This window comes from Erinaceus europaeus, chromosome 5, assembly GCF_950295315.1.
Source record: "Erinaceus europaeus chromosome 5, mEriEur2.1, whole genome shotgun sequence".
Classification (NCBI taxonomy): Eukaryota; Metazoa; Chordata; class Mammalia; order Eulipotyphla; family Erinaceidae; genus Erinaceus; species Erinaceus europaeus.
This window is the reverse complement of record NC_080166.1, coordinates 121,877,247-121,893,737: the sequence shown is the minus strand read 5'-3', so window position 1 is coordinate 121,893,737 and position 16,491 is coordinate 121,877,247. Positions and strand designations below refer to the sequence as shown.

The 16,491-nt window shown below is 46.3% G+C and overlaps 1 protein-coding gene across 1 annotated transcript; it reads right to left on the bottom strand.

Moving 5' to 3' along the window:
* Nucleotides 1–738: 738 nt before the first annotated feature.
* On the bottom strand, nt 739–6,616 carry SHISA2 (shisa family member 2). Its single transcript, XM_007528610.3, has 2 exons — nt 6,283–6,616; nt 739–2,819 (listed from the first exon to the last, which is right to left on the bottom strand). The coding sequence occupies exons 1-2, from the start codon at nt 6,608–6,610 to the stop codon at nt 2,266–2,268; spliced, it is 882 nt and encodes a 293-aa protein (XP_007528672.2). The 5' UTR covers nt 6,611–6,616; the 3' UTR covers nt 739–2,265.
* Between the last annotated feature and the right edge of the window lie 9,875 nt (nt 6,617–16,491).

Genomic DNA, 16,491 nt, shown 5'->3' with positions numbered 1-16,491 from the left:
TGAGCAGTCCTAGTATATGGTGGTTCCAGGGATTGAACCTGGAACCTCAGGGCTTCAGGCAAGGAAGTATTTTGCAGAAACAATAAGCTGTTTCCCCATCATTCCATATAAAGAAAGGGCTTGCCAACGATGTGCATTGCGTAAGGATAGACTAGACTAAGGACTGTTGAATTATGGCCCAACAGTTAGATTGGCAGGGGGAGAGGATGGAAGATAAGAGTATTTTGTAACATGTGAGAATTACGTGAAATTTAATTTTCATGTAATTTAGAAATTTAGGTTTTAGCATCCATTTAATTGAAGAAGATCCATCTTCATGTGTTTTCTTTTTTAAAAAAAGATTTTAAATTATATTTTTATTTACTTATTGGATAGAGACAAAGAGAAATTGAGAAGGAATAGAGGGAAAGAGACAGAGAGAGACACCTGCAGCCCTGCTATGAAGCTTGTGAAGCTTTCCCTCTGTAAGTAGGGACCAGGGGCTTGAACCTGGGTCTTTGCGCACTATTAATGTGTGCACTCAACCAGGTGCACGTGTTTTCTAAGCTGTTTTTATGCTCCAGTAGCAGAACTGAACAGTTGCTAGAGGCTACAAAAGCTGCAAAGTCTAAAATCTTTACTTTGGTTTGTAAGGGAAAAAAGGTTGTTTTCTTAGCAATTCTATTGACAGCTTTAACACACCATCTGAAAAAAAAAATGACCAAGTAGGATGAAAATAAATTTAGAGACCCCTAGGAATTCATACTATAAGACATTTATTAAGTAAAATGGCTTTCCCATGCCTTTGGTTACTCTTTGTTGATACTAATTGCCAATAATAAATTTACATCATTCAGTCATAAGACAGAAAAAAATTATAGACATAAATGTGTGGAAGACCAAACCTTATGGTTTAATTACAAATATGTTTTTCCAGCAGTGGGAAATTTACTTGTACATATTTAAATTTCCTATAAATATACAGCACACAAGTAAATCCCTTTGCAATTCCTATTTCAGAACACTGTGATGAAGAGTGCTGAAAACTCGCATGGAAAGGAAAATAAGGAACCAACTTCGCAAGGGAGGAAAGGTATTTTTTTTCCTGACTTAACAGTCCTTATTGCCTGAAAAGTACAACATTTTGACAAGAGTATAAAAAGCTTTATGATTTGCAAAGGAAATCACACGTGTGGTTTAAATTTCATTCCAAGTCTCAGATTATAGCTGAAAGTCTAGGTAAGTCACTTTATAACAGTTCTCTGAATTTTTTTTATGGAAATCAAGAACATGTTTTATCAAATCTAGGGAGAAATGCTGATCTTCATTTATAACACTCAGTACAATATAGCCACAAGGATTTGAAAACCAAACAGAGAGAAATGCTAAACCATACCCAAAGGTAAAGTTAAAAGTAACTTGGAGAAGTAGCAGGTAATACTTTCTGATTTCAATATAGAAAGCATCAAATTCCTTCTTCTCAGATGTCACTGTAAAGTCAGAAAAATCCAAGCTGCTGTCAAGAAAGGGATGACTGGTTTTATTACACCACTACTACTTCAAGATTAACATAATCCCAGAATTTTATAAAGTTACTAGTTAAATAACTAAACAGTTTCTTTTAATTTCTTTTTAATGTAGAAAACCACTTTGTAATAAGATTTCTACACAAAGTAAAAAATCATAAAATAGACCCCCAAAAGCACACAAAAATAGACAATATTTATTTCTTTTTACAGTGAAAATATGACTGAAATACTGGGATCAACGACTAATCCCATATAGCTAAAGTCCAATATCTTTTTATAATAATTTCATTCTTTGTCTTCCTGTAAACCATGAATGTTAAAAAAAAAATAGAAAAGAAAAAGAAAAAAAACTGTTCCAGGTAAAAAGGAACAGGAATTCTAATCTTGTATAATACAAAAGTAACCATAATAATTATAACATGATAAAAACTCTTAGTCTATCAGTTTACAAAATTCCTTTGACAGTGATACCTCAAGAGCACTTAAGGGTTGGAGCATTTGTTACCCAACAATTGGCAACAATACAGGCATCTCCAGGTGATGATGGCTTTTCCCATCACCAACCCATCATGCACTGGGGTGAAATATCCAGAAATGCTACTTCAGAGAGCAATGGTCTCAAACAGTTTGGAGCATCTAAAAGAATTGTGCAGTAAACACCACTGCTTCGTGCAAACTTCCACTCTGAGAATCTTTCTCAAATCCACAGTGTCCTGTTTTCTTGTATCCCTTAAAGAAGTCTGGCCAGCACACTAGGCTACACAGTCACAGCAGGGTACATCTTTTGTTCACTGTTTGTGTGGGGAAAAGGGGCCTGGAGCTGCCTGTAGCCAGTCTGTAGACCGTCCATGAAAGGGGGCACTGGAGTCATGGGCACTGAATCATGCTGCACAGGGTACCCCACGTATGGTGGGTGCAGGTACTGCCCCTGGTGGGGCACAATCTGGGTTGCCTGCTGACAGTTCAGCACTGAGAAGTTTGTGGGCATATTGACATACACATTGTTCATAGTCCCCTCTGGCAAACAGCAGTTTGTCTGTGACCTGGTGGGGGGCGCCCGGGCTCCCGAGTTGGCGCTGGAGCTGGAGCTGGCAGCTGTGCTGGACTGTCGAGAAGATGAGCCTCGGGAAGTGCTGGCGCTGGGGATCATGGGGATGGTCTCCATCAAACGGCTCCCTGTGGGTGCCCGGCTCTGTTGGGGTTCCTGCTTGGGCCGGAGACATCTGCAGCAACAGGCCGCCACGAGTGACCCCAAGATGATGAAGGCGACAAACACTGACCCAACGATGAGAAAAGGCACATAGATAGGGACTGGAGAAAAAGACAGAAAGGATACAATGTGATTATAAGGGTGCAGGAAAAATCAGAGACTGGTATAGGGGCTAAACAAGTCAGCAGTATGATTACTGGTACCTGTAACTGTATGACCTAGGCAAAGGCAGAGCCAGTGTGTTCACTCAGAACCCCACAGAGGCACCGTCCTTTCAAGGGCTTGGGCTGGATGGTCAGCTCCTATTAAGTTTATCAGGTCACTGTCCTTTTCATAGCTAGACTCACCAAATGCAACAGTGAATGTGGAAAATAATTCACCAATAATGATGACGATGATCTAGCTTAGTGTTTTCAAATCAAATCTAAAATTCCTGTAAAATCTGAACTGCCCAAACTGCCTGCCCCTACTATTGGTTGGAACATTTCCAGAAAGATGAGTTTAAATTTACTTCCAAGTCTTTTTTTGTTTTCAGGAAGTTAGCTACCTCCCTTGTAAATTTCCTTCACACTTTTTTTTTTTTTTGCCTCCAGGATTATCACTGGGGCTCGGTGCCTGCACTACGAGTCCACTGTTCATGTGGCTAACATTTTTTGTTGTTTGTTTTTTTTTCGATAACACAGAGAGAAACTGAGAGGGGAGGGGAAAGATAGGGAGAAAGACAGATACTTGCAGACCTGTTTCACTGCTTGTGAAGTGACTCCCCTGCAGCTGGGAGCCTGGAGCTTGAACCAGGATCCTTGCACTTCGTACTATGTGTGCTTAACCTGGTGCGCCAGCACCCAGCCCACCAGACTATTTTAAGCAAGTTTCTTTTTTCATAAGCAATACATCAGCCCTTTGGTTAGTCTCTAGCCACAACCATTTCTAGAAAAAAGTCAGTAAGACACAGATGTCAAAAGCACCACACTCTCGTCTACTTGAAAGTTGGGCCTTAGTGGTGATCAAGCATGGGACATCAGATGAAATGATCAATATGGAGGGTAGTTCTTGCAGGCAACAGATTAGCTGGGACAACGTGCCAAAGAGAACTTTAGGAGCAGAAAGACTCTTTTTTCTAGGAAAGAGCCATCCAACAATGTGGGCTGGCATGTCTAAAGTGTGGACGCTAGACTTTGCATGGACAACACAAAGCAATGGGCATCACATGTGACGTGGGGTTTAGTCTCATGTTAAAATAAAACATGAAAACTAAATCATATACATATGAAAAACTGCACTAACGTCAACAGTAAACAATTATGTTACCTGAAAAAATATTCTCTTGGAAACAATGGGGACAGCAGCACAGCAGGCTCAGAGATTAGCCACACAAGTAGATGGGTGCAGACAACTGGCAATGAGGGTCATGCAGAATAGAATGCCTCCAGTCAACATCCATGTTCAGCGGGGAAGCAATTCCAGAAGCCAGACCTTCCACCTTCTGCAACCCACAATGACCCTGGGTCCATACTCCCAGAGGCATAGAGAATGGGAAAGCTATTGGGGAGGGGACGGGATATGGAGACCGGGTGGTGGGAATTGTGTGAAGTTGTACCCCTCTTATCCTACGGTTTTGTTAATGTCTCCTTTCTTAAATAAAATAAATAAATAAATAAAAAGAATGCCTCCTGGTTACATTCCTTAAGAATTCCAAGAACTTATATTTTCTTAATGTGCTTCTGGCCATCTTGTTGGTTGGAAAGTACATAAGGACTAGGGCCTACTGGTTCTCAGCAAGACACAGAGCCAGCACAGTGGAACACCTCTGTGGAAGTCCACATCTCCCAAAGCTGGGGGCAGAAATGTGAAATACCCTTTCACTGTCCACCAGAGCAGGAGGCATTCCTGTTGTGTTCCTGTGACAGCCCTGGTATTCTAGGCACCACTATCTATAGAATACAGTACCACTGTCTCCCTGGAGGTGGCACCGTGGCTAGTGTTGGACTTGAAGACATGAGAGGTCCAAGTATGAACCCCAGCATCACAAGTGCCAAAGTGATGTTCTGGTTCTCTCTCAAATTAATAAAGCTTTTTTCTTTTTTAAAAAGTGTCATATGGAGTCAGAGAAATAACACCTTACATGTGCTATTATTTCATTCTCTAAATAAAGACAGCAGTCATAAATATACTATGGAGCAGCAGACAACTCACAGTATACACAAATACCCAAACATAGCAACAACTAGCTGAAAGCAGCCTAAATCCACCTAATGAATTTGGAGGAGAAATAACTGTTCTCTTTCCAGGATTTTTTAATTGGAGGCATAAATAACGACACAGCATACAGAGCTGCCCCCAGCCCTGGACACTACTAATTGGGCACATCGTCCTGGTCCACTGCATGAGAGAATCGAGGGACCAAATTTTTAGAGGAAAAGGTTGAGAAACAGAGTGAAGCAGCACCTATACACACCCCATGCCACTGGGGAAGTTGGCTCCCTGCAGATTTGTTCATGATCTTTCCACCTTTTCAGAGCTCATTAATAAGAACCCAACTTAGCAGGCGCATCAAGGCAGCAGTTCCGCCCCTGGCTGCTTTCAAGAGGCTTTATTCCAGGACCACACACCCTGCAAGGCTGGACGGGCGGTGTTTGCTCAGATGGCACCTTTTTTGGAAATACCCTCAGTTCTGTCTTCAGATTCAAGGCAGCCGAACAATAGGACCAGTATGTTAATAAACCGCTTGACAGCAAAACCCAAAGAGCTCCCTCTTGCCCGGCCTGAGGAGACAGCTCTATAAACACACAATACACGCAGTGCCAGCCCTGGGCGGCTCAAACCCCACCCCGGTAGAAAGAGCTGATAAAAAGTCCCCTCCCCGGCATCACCAGCTGCCAAGAAGAGACACCCCCCTGTGACAAATCTGTCAGTGACCTTTACTCCTATCCCTAAATCAAATCCTCTGAAGAGTTTCGAACTGAAAGGTTCTGAAGAGCTCAGGATTCATGCATTTGTTTATTTTTCCAAATTGGTTTTGACAACTTGGAAAAATAGAGTCGGAAAAACACTTCCTCTTAAGCTAGGCAGGACCACAGGAAGCTTGAACACGGCTCCGATGCCCTATTTCTGAGTCTGCTGGGGCAAGAAGGGTTCAGGCACCAGAGGCAGGGAGGGGGCCAAGAGGGGAAGAGAAGCAGCTCCCCTGGGGAGGATCGAACACCGATTCTCTCTCTGTCTGTGTGTCTGTCTGTGCCTTCCTCTCAGCCCAGGAGCTGTCCCGAGGCAGTGCCCCTGCCGGCTCCAGGAGACGCTCCCTACCGCCGGGCACCCCCCGAGCACCCTTTCCAGGAGCTACTCCTCGGGGACGTGGCAAGGGGCACGAGCACCCCGGGCGGGCCCAGCGCGGCGTCTTCCTGCGCTGCGCGGTTTCCCGGAGAAAATCCAAGTGGCGCTTTAGCTGCCGGACGGAACGACGCGAGTCCAGGGCCCCCGGACACAACTTCGTGGCTGCCCACAGGCGGACACCGAGACCCCGCCTCCGAGCCTCCGCGCTCCCGCTCCCCGGCTCCCGGCCCGACCTACCTGCCGAGCCGTCCGGGCTGTCTCTGTCGGGCCGGCCCGGCTCGCCGGCGCCCTGCTGGTCGTTGTCGCAGCCGCCCTGGTCCAGCCGCGCCTCGGCGCTCGAGCAGCAGTAGCGCAGCGCGCAGCTGCCGCAGCAGATGGTGGCGTCGCCGCCGTCGAAGCGCTCGGGGCACTGGAAGCCCAGCCGCCACACGCCCTGCGCGTCCAGCCAGCCGTGGCAGTACTCGCCGCTGCCCCGCGCCCCCGCCGCCAGCAGCGCCGCCAGCAGCAGCCGCGCCAGAGAGGCGGCGACCCGAGGGGCGGCGGGCGGCCGGCGTCCGCCCCACATGGCCCCGCCCTGGACGCGGGCGGCGAGGCTCCCCGCAGTCGCGGCCCCGGTGCCGGCGGTGCGGAGACGCCGCCGCTCCACGCCGACGGCCGCTTCCCGCGCGGACCGGACCCTCCGGCTCGAGGTCCGACGGCGCCGGGCTGCCGGGCCACGCGCGCTCCTAGGCCGTCGTCCCCATCGGCCGGCCGGCTGGGCCCGCGAGCGCGGCTGCCTCGGGACGGGCGCTCGCCAAAGGCTCGCGGCGCGGGCGGAGTCAGGGGGCCCCCCGACCGCGCTCGACTGGCCCCGCAACAGACCCCTCAGGGCGCATCCCCGACGGGCCTTTCACTCTCGCGGGACACGCGGCTGCGAGCCCGGAGCCAGGGCGCCGCCTGCGAGATCAGAGCTCAGGAGCCCCGAAGGCGGGCAGCGCGCGCAGCTTTCCGGGCAGCAAGTGCAGCCGCCGGCCGCCCTCGGCCAGCTCGGCTCCGAACTCGGTCCGCATGGCACCGGCTCCTGCGCCGCGGCCCTCAGGCTCCCCTCGGCCGGACCCGCGCTCAGTCCTCCGCGTGGCCGTCCAGGAGGCGGGTCCGGGGAGCCCCGCCGCAGTCTCCCGAGTCCGCCCGGCTGGCGGCGGCTGCGGCTGGACGCGGGGCCAGGCGCGCGGCTCGTGCCGCCGGCCGCAGGTCGCTGTCCCCGGCGCCGGGCAGCTCGGGTCGGCTTCCCCCGCTGCCGCGCCCCCGGGAGGTGCGCGCGGACTGGAGCCTCCCCCGGAAGCGGCGGTCCTCCGGCTACCGAAGGAGGGACGCTCCGCAGCCGCGCAGCCGCTCCGCGCCGGGCACCCCGCCGGCTCCGACTGGGCGGCCGCGGCGGCGCCGCGCTCTTAAGAGGGGCCGGGGCGCCCGGGGCGCGCATGCGTGCTGCGCGGGCTCCCCGCCTCCCCCGGCCGCCTGGAGACGCCGCACCCCAGACCTGAGCCGCTCGCCGCCCAGCCGGCACAGGCCCTGTTCCGCTCGCGAAGGAGGATGGTGATTTTACAGGCAGTAAAGCTGCCACCCAGATAAACTGTCTGCCGTCGCTCCCGGCAGCTGCCGTGCTGACCCTGCGGGCGCAGGTCCCCGAGGACCTCGGCGTCCCCGACGGCCGCGCGGGGGAGCTCGGCGAAGGCGTCTCGGGTGTGGCTGCCGTCTAGGCGCAGGGTTTGTGGCGCTTGCTGTCGTTGTCTTTTGTTCTCTTGCTCAGTTTGACTGTGGTGTTGCTTGGAGTCGCGCAGAAAGGCACCTCTGTGCTCAGCAGTTGGCGCTAGTGGCGCGAGACAGCTGCAGTGAGGAGGAAAACGAGACGCAGACGGGCCAGAAATTCAGCTTTGATGGAGGAGAAATTAATAGCCTCTCCCCTTCGGAAGCTGAAACAACAGGTGCTGCTGCTATTAACGCGGCGGGGACTCTTTAGAGCAACGAGTGACCTTGAGTCGGGGTCCTGGGCGTCCGTAGACGCTGCCTGTGGAGGGAGAGCCGGGGACTGTGCTGACCACCGCGGGCCTCCCGCCAACAGCTGCCGGACACGGGACTGTTTACTTCTGTGCGTGTGTGCACGTGTGTGAGTGCGTGTGCGCGTGTGTGTGAGTGCGTGCCTGTGCGTGCCTGTGTGTGTGTGTGTGTGGGCATGTGTGCGTGTGTGTGCGAGTGCGCGTGTGAGTGCGTGCATGCGTGTGTGTGTGCATGTGTGTGTGCGTGCGTGCCTGTGCGTGCATGCGTGTGTGGGGGCATGTGTGTGTGCGTGCGTGCGTGCCTGTGCGTGCATGTGTGTGTGGGGGGCATTTGTGCATGTGTGTGTGCGTGCGCGTGTGTGAGTGCGTGCATGTGTGTGTGGGCATGTGTGCATGTGCGTGTGTGTGCGCTTGTGTGTGTGAGTGCTGCGTGGGCATGTGTGCATGTGTGTGTGCGTGCGCGTGTGTGAGTGCGCGCATGCGTGTGTGCGTGCCTGAGTGTGCGTGTGTGCATGTCTATGTGTGTGCGTGCGTGTGTGACTGTGAATGTGCGTGTGTGTGAGTGTGCGTGTATGTGTTTGAGAGAGTGTGGGCCAGTCTGGCACATGGAGTGCCAGGGTCCCGTTGGAACCTTGTACTTGCAAGGCCTGAGTTCCACCAGTGCTTCGCCTCAACCCTCGGGCAAGGCAGTTTCATTTATCAATATATATGTATTGCTTTATCTCTTTATTGATGGAAGGGTGTGTGTCAGTCTGGCTTAAGCTGTGGCAGGGATCAGTTCAGGACCTCACACTTGTAAGTGCTGAGTTCTAAGCCTGGTGGCCTTGCAGCCCTGGCAAGGCAGTTTTATTTGCTACAAAGACTTCTGTCCAGAGAACTGGGGCACGTGTGTGCCTGGTAAAAGTGCAGATCCGGACATTCTCCACACCCTTCTACTCACCTACACACGATCGCATCCAAGGAGAAACCTTACCCTAACTCCTCTCCCCCAGTACATTATTCTTTTCACTGCGTCTTTTTCCAAGCGTTGCACTTTATTTCATTACCAGTGTGTGTGTGGTGGTGTGGGGTAGCTCAGTAAAGTTAACCTACTGGAAATGCACCAGCCACCAACTTTTCCTAACTGAAAAACTTCATAGAATTTCAGTATCAGGTTATTCAATCAAGGTGCACAGTGGTTCCAGTATGCTGAGCTCAGTGTTGGTAAATGGGGATGGCTCAGGCATCCAGACATCCTTCAGAATAGAACTGGGGTAATCAGAAACTAGACTGGGGGCTGCTGAGATAGCTCACCTGGGAGGGTGCCTGCTCTGTTATAACTCTGAACCCAGGCTCCGACTCCAGTCCCAGGTACTCTATGTGAGAATACTATAGCACTGGGGGAAGTTGTGGTGCTAAGATGTCTTTCTCCTCTCTTTCTCTGTCTTTCTATCTGGAAGAGTTGCCCTAGAATAATTAAAATATGTCAGGATGGGTGGGGAAGGTGGGGGGAGGAAAAGATATTGTGCTGATAGGCAGAACCAGTGAACAAGCAGAAAAAGTTCAGGTTTGGTCAAAGCTATCACAAGGGATGTAACAGGAATCAAAGTTTCGGTGGGGGACAGGTCAGAAAAAGGCAGGACTATAAAATTAAACCAGAGTAGAGTGATAATTGGATGGGGGAGGCAGATCAGAAACTGAACGAAGGTGCTGGGGAGCTTGCTCATTGGGAGAGTGCAGGACTTGCAAGCCTGAAGTGCCAGTTCTATTCCTAGCTAGGCATACGCCTGAATGATGCCCTGGTTCTCCTGCACATTCATATTCTCTCTCACTCTCATTCTCTCTCTCTCTCCCTCCTCTCCCTCTCTCTCCCTCTACCTCCCTCTCTCTCTCTCTCCTCTCTCTCTCTGTATCCTTCTCTCTCTCCCATTAAACAACTAAATAAAAATTTAAATTAGCTGAGGGAAACTGTGCCTTCTGTAGGAGATACTATCAGGGCACCCTCTCTGTGCACTGTCCTGAGATTTACATGTATTTTCATTTAGTCCTCATAACAGGACTGTGAAGACTTTGTCATTTTTAACTTCATTTTACTGGTGAGCTGTTGTAATATATCTTAAAAGGGGTTAGTATGGCTTCTGCTGTGAGTAAAAGGATTCACAGCGGGGAGCTGGGAATGTTTAAATAATACACGGTTTATCAGGGTGAAACAGGTAAAAGGCCAGATAAGCACTTATCATCAAGGGTTAAGAGTTCGCTAGGTCCATAAAGTCTGAATATAGTTATCAAAAGTTTAGTCCCATAAGATATACAATTATCAGCTCTGGTAAAGGTTGCTCATGGCTGTAGAGGGGTCTAAAAGTTTACCGGCTAGCAGAGCCACAGCGTTCAGTTTCCAGGAGAAGTAGCCATGGCGGATACCTGGAGCATCTCTCTCTGATGAGATGCTTCTGACCAAGAGAAGAAGCAGCAGCCAAAGAGAGTGACCTGCTCCAAGTCCCCTGCTTTTACACATCCCCTTCTCTGTCTGTCCCGCCTCCAGGTGACATCATTCGTGTGCTAATAGTCCCAAACTCCTGTTGGGGTCACAGCAGTGAGGATAACTTGTCCAGTCTGACAGATAGAATCAGTTCACCTGGACTGGACCTAATTCTAGTCGACTCCCAAAGAGTCCTGCCTTCACACTGTGGCCACCATAGTCACCCAGATCCAGGACTAACTGTGAACTCTACCCTGATCACCAGCTGGTCACGTGTTGTATTTGTCCCAAAGCTTCAACAGTTCATTTGGGTGATGTTCAAAGGATTAAGGTGTTGCCTTTTATTTCACTTAGGGACATTAATGCCAAAGAATTGTGCCTTTCTACAGACTCAGGACGTGCCCTTCCTTCTACTACCCAATTATCCTCCAACAATATCGGCAAAAAAACAAAAAATAGTTTCAGCATTTTCATAGTGACCTGGTAGTGCCGCAGTTTAAACACAGTAAATTTTTCCCCAGTGGTTCACAATTTAGTCCACAGTTGGTGAACTTGGAACCAAAGAGCTCTGAGCAAGTTGACCCTCTTTACTGGCATGTCTTTCACTTCTTAAATCTTAAGAAGCCTGTTTCATTGTTACTTTGTGTGACAGTTGTTTTCAATGCTCAGAGGGCCTTTATGTCACTCTACTCATCCTCCTGACTTAATTTTGCTTTTCATTTGTCTATCTAGTATTTGAAACTTTATAAAATACATTGTCCAACATTCACTGACCTTCTCTGGAGCATGTGCTACTGGGAAACATCAAGATGGTATTGTTCTTTCCATAGGAAATAAAAAGAAATTCCCTCAGTCAGACAGCCTATACTTTTTTTTTTTTTTACTAATCTCTTCTGAGAAACTGTAACTAGCAATCATAACATAGAGGTAGTACTAATAATTTATTATAAGAAAAACTAAATGATTCAGGCAGTCTGCCAAAAATATTGAAGTATATACAAAATGTGACCTGCCCCCTTTTAAGAAGTAGAATTTTGTGGACATTAGCTGCAAATGTACATTTTTCAGTCTATTTCTACTTTCAGTCTGTACTCATACATATGATTAAAGTTGTTCAAAAAACTTTTGACATCTATTCAATAGTACAAGTAGAAAGTCATAGAACTAGAAGAGTGTTGACTTGTAACTTTGCTAACTGGGCTGATACAAATCATATGGAGGTAATCATATTTCATTTGGTTGGCAGTTCTTAAAGCTGTACAAGCTACAGTGCTTTTCTGCAAGTTTCAGCAATAACAAAAGGTTCTTACCATCTGTATACCAGTCCAGTGGTGTGTTTAGCAAGAATGGCTTTCCCTGCATTCATTCATTTTATTCCTTCTTTTTTCTAGTATGCCAGTCCAGTGGTGTGTTTAGCAAGAATGGCTTTCCCTGCATTCATTCATTTTATTCCTTCTTTTTTTTAAATAGGAGGAGTACTGAAAATTTGGTTTACCATAGGTTCTTTAAAACTAAAGTGTTTGTGGGTGTCGGGCAGTAGTACAGTGGGTTAAGCGTATGTGGCACAAAGTGCAAGGACCAGCATAAGGTTCGAGTCCCCTTGGCTCCCCACCTGCAGGGGAGTCGCTTCACAGGCGGTAAAGCAGGTCTGCAGGTGTCTTTCTCTCCCCTTCTCTGTCTTCCCCTCCTCTCTCCATTTCTCTCTGTCCTATCCAACGATGACAACATCAATAACAACAACAATAATAATAACTACAACAATAAAACAACAAGGGCAACAAAAGGGAATAAATAAATATAAAAAAATTTAAAAAAAACTAAAGTGTGTTAACAAATGAGACCTCAAATTCAAACCGATATGCTAATTTTGTTTAGTGGCTACCTAGCCTCATCTGGAAGTAAAACAATTCTAAAAATTAAAAAAAAACTTTCTTGCTTTAAAATTTATCATCTTTCACCTTCTTATCTCTCTTGTAATTAATATATTCATGTTTTAAATTATTTTTTCTTATCTACCATTAACTCTCTTTTTTAAAAATTTGTTGTTTATTGGGGACAGGTGGTAGTGTACCTGGTTAAACACACATTACATTGTGCAGGGACCTGGGTTCAAGCCCTTGGTCCTGCAGGGGAAAAGCTTCATGAGTGGTGAAGCAAGGCTGTAGGTGTCTCTCTGTCTCTTTCCCTATCTCTGTCCCCTTCCTCTCTCAATTTCTCTGTCTTTCTCTAATAATAAATAAATCTATTTAACAAACAAACAAATAAAATATTTTTGAGAGAAAGCACCACAGCATCATTCTGGCATAGGCCATGTCAGGAATCAAACTCAGGGCCTCGTACTTAGGGGTCGGAGTCCAGCACTTTATCCACTGTGCCACCCCCACCATTAACTTTATTGACTTATCTTTTCAAAGCATTTTATCTGGAGAATAATGGTTTACAGAACAGTCGTTGACACATGAGTACAGTTTCTTGTTTCTCCATGATAACTATTTGCACACTACTCCTACCCGCAACCTAGGTCCTTCTCTACCATCGTGCGCTGGGTCTCCCGTGTCCCCTCTAGCTCCTCTTACCCTCTCCTCCCTCAAGAGTCCTTTGCTTTGGTGCGATACACACAAAGTTCAAATTTCACCTTGTGTTTTTCCTTTCTTTCCTTGTTTCTTAAGTTCCACCTGTAAGTGAGATAATTCCATATTCATCCTCTTTTTTGGCTTACCTCACTTAGCATGACTCCTTATAGATCCATTCCAAGATGAGGCAAAAGGAGATGATTTTATCCCCCCTTTTAATCCTCTTTTTTTCTGATAGGACAGAGAGAAATTTAGAAGGGGTGAGGAGATAGAGAAGGAAAGACAAAAATAAATACCTGAACACCTGCTTCACCGCTTGTGAAGCTTTCCCTGTGAAAGTGGGGAGTAGAGGCTCAGTACAGGCCCTTGCACAGGATAATGTGTACATTCAACAGCAAGTGCCACCACCCAGCCAGGCTTTATCATTTTTAACAGCTGAGTAGTATTCCATCATGTGTACTTACCACAGCTTTCTCATTGATTCATCTGTTGTGGGCATCTGGATTGCTTCCAAATTTTTGCTTTCTTTGGATAAATCCCCAGGAGAGAAATTACTGGATAATAGGGTAAGTTCATTTCTATTATTATTATTATTATTATTATTATTTAACCAGAGCACTGATCAGCTCTGGTTTATGGTGGTGAAGGAGACAGAACCTGGGATCAGAGCCTCAGGCATGACAGTCTGTTTGCATAACCATTATGCTGTCTACCCCCACCCTATTTCTAGTATTTTGAGAATTCTCTAGAATGTTTTCCACAAGGGTTGGACTAATTTAATTCCCAACAGCAGTGTAGAAGGATTCCTTTTCCCCAGTATCCTCACCAACACTTGTTTCTGTCCTTTCTAATGTGTAACATTCTCACAAGTACAAAGTAGTATCTTGTTTTATTTGCATTTCTCTAATAATCAGTAGCTTTGAGTACTTGTTCATATGTCTCTTAGTTCCCTGAATCTCTTCTTTGGTGAAGGTACTATCCATGTCTTCTTCCCATTTTTTTTAATGGGGCTATTTCTATGTTTTTATTGCTGAGTTTATTGAGTTCTCGATATATTTTTGTTGTTACCCCTTTGATGTGTGGTGTGTAAAAATCTTCTTCCATTCTGTAGGGTGTCTTTTTGTCTTAGTGATGGTTTCCTTTGCTGAAGCTTTTCAGTTTGATGTGCTCCCATTGGTATATTTTTGCTTTTGTTTTTCCTTGTTGTTGGACTTGAGTCACTTTTGAAGACATTTCTGAAGGAGAAATTATGAAGTGTTCTGCCGAAGTCTTCTTCTGTGTATTTGATGGTTTCTGGTCTGTCATAACATGTTTTTGATCCATACAACTTTGAAGTTGACTTTTGTGCATCTATTATTTTGTGCATCTATTATTTTGTGCATCTATTATTAACTCTATATAAACATTTGACATACTTATTTCTCTATCTCTGAACCCATTTTACTGAGTCTTTTTTGTTGATGTTTATATTTACTGTATATATGCAATAAAATAATACCAAGAGGCTTGCATTAGATATGTACAAATCATATATCTAATATGAGTCTAATATCCAGAGCATATGTACAATTTAACAAGAATAAGGCCAACTTATTAATTTAAAAAAATAGTGAACGAGGGCTGACAAAATAGCCCAGTTAGATAGTGTGCTGCTTTGTCGTGTGTGCAAGGCAGGTTTGAGCCCAGTTACTATCAGACAGAAGTTTTGGTACTGTGGTCTCTTTCCCTCTTTTTAGTTGTGGAGGGGGAAAAAGTCATCCTGGAGTGGTGAAGTCCCAGAGATGGCCAGGGTGTGAAAAACAAACAAACAGACAAAACAAATGAAGGACCGGAGTAGATATTTCTCAACAAAGTTACATAACAACCAGTAATCACAGGAAAAGATACTCAACATCAGCTGTCATTTAAAAAAAATAAAGACACTATTTCAAAGCTAGTAGAATGGCAATAATAATCACAGTAGAACAGAAAATATCAAGTATTGGAAAGAATGTAGAGAAAAGTGGAACCTTTCTTCATTCCTGGAACGATTGTGAAAGGGGGAAATTATTGTGTAAAACAATTTAAAGATTCCTCCAAAGATAGACATAGAAGTACAACATGACCTTGCAATCCCACTCCTAAATACATATGCCCAAGAGTTATAGACATAAGTCTATTAAAAAATGTGTATGCAAATATCCAGAATAACACTATTAGTAAGAGTATAAAAGTGGAAGCAATTCATTATCCAGTGGCCCATTGATGAACAGATAAAAACAAAAGGTGGTCTAATCATAGTGGTGGAATATTAATAGTCATAAAATAAAATGAAGGACTGATACATGCTAAACCATGAACAATCCTTAAAAACACTGTGCTATGCCAAAGCTAGCCACATAAAGCAAACATTGAATAATTCCACTTATACAAAATGTGCAAATTACATAGAGACAGCTAGTTAATTAGTGGTTGCCTGGGGCTAGAGGTAGGGAAGAAGGGGAGTGATGCTTAGTGGGTATAGGATTTCCCTTTGGGTTGAATCTTGGTTGTATTTGTATTCTGTTGTATTTGCTAGGGCCCTTTGGGAGATAATTAAGGTTAAATGAGGTCATCCTAATCCTAGAGGACTGCTGTCCTTTTAAAAAGAGGAAGAGCCCTCTAGATCACCATCTGGTAAATGCCTGCTAATTCAAAATGATTGGAGAACAGAATGTTCCTAACTGGAGGCTGCCAGTCGCATAGCACAAGCGTCAAGGTTCAACCCTCACCCCCAGCATTCTCTTCACTTCTGTTGTGGTGGCGGCATTGTGAGTCCTTTTGCCTCCCCTTCCAGTCATAACTCCTTGAAGGCAGAAATCAAACCTTGCTCATCTTCAAGTTCTCGGTGCTGGATACAACAGGCTCCATCTACCCCGTCGATAAACATTTTTGAGCATGTACCAGGCACAAAAATCTCAAATTAAACTCAAATGTTCATTTTAAAGAAGTTGAAATCAATAAAACTGAAATATTAAAGACACTGTGAGTATGGCTACTTGGATATTAAATACCTGGCAAGGCTAAGGTTAAAGATAGCAACACCTGGGCTGGAAAAATAGCTCACTTGTATAGCGTGCAGCCCAGGTTTGAGCCTACCTCTTCCCGCACTGAGGGAAGCTTTGGTACCGATGTCTCTCTCACTCACCCTCTTTACTTCTTTGTTTCTGTCTCTGTCTCTTTCACTATCTAAAAAAGTCATCCTAGAATAGTGAAGCTCCAGTGATTAAAAAAAAAGGGGGTGGGTCCGGTGGTAGCACAGCGGGTTAAGCGCACATGGCATGAAGCACAAGGCCGGCATAAGGATCCCGGTTCAAGCTCCCAGCTCCCCACCTGCAGGGGAGTCGCTTCACAAGCGGTGAAG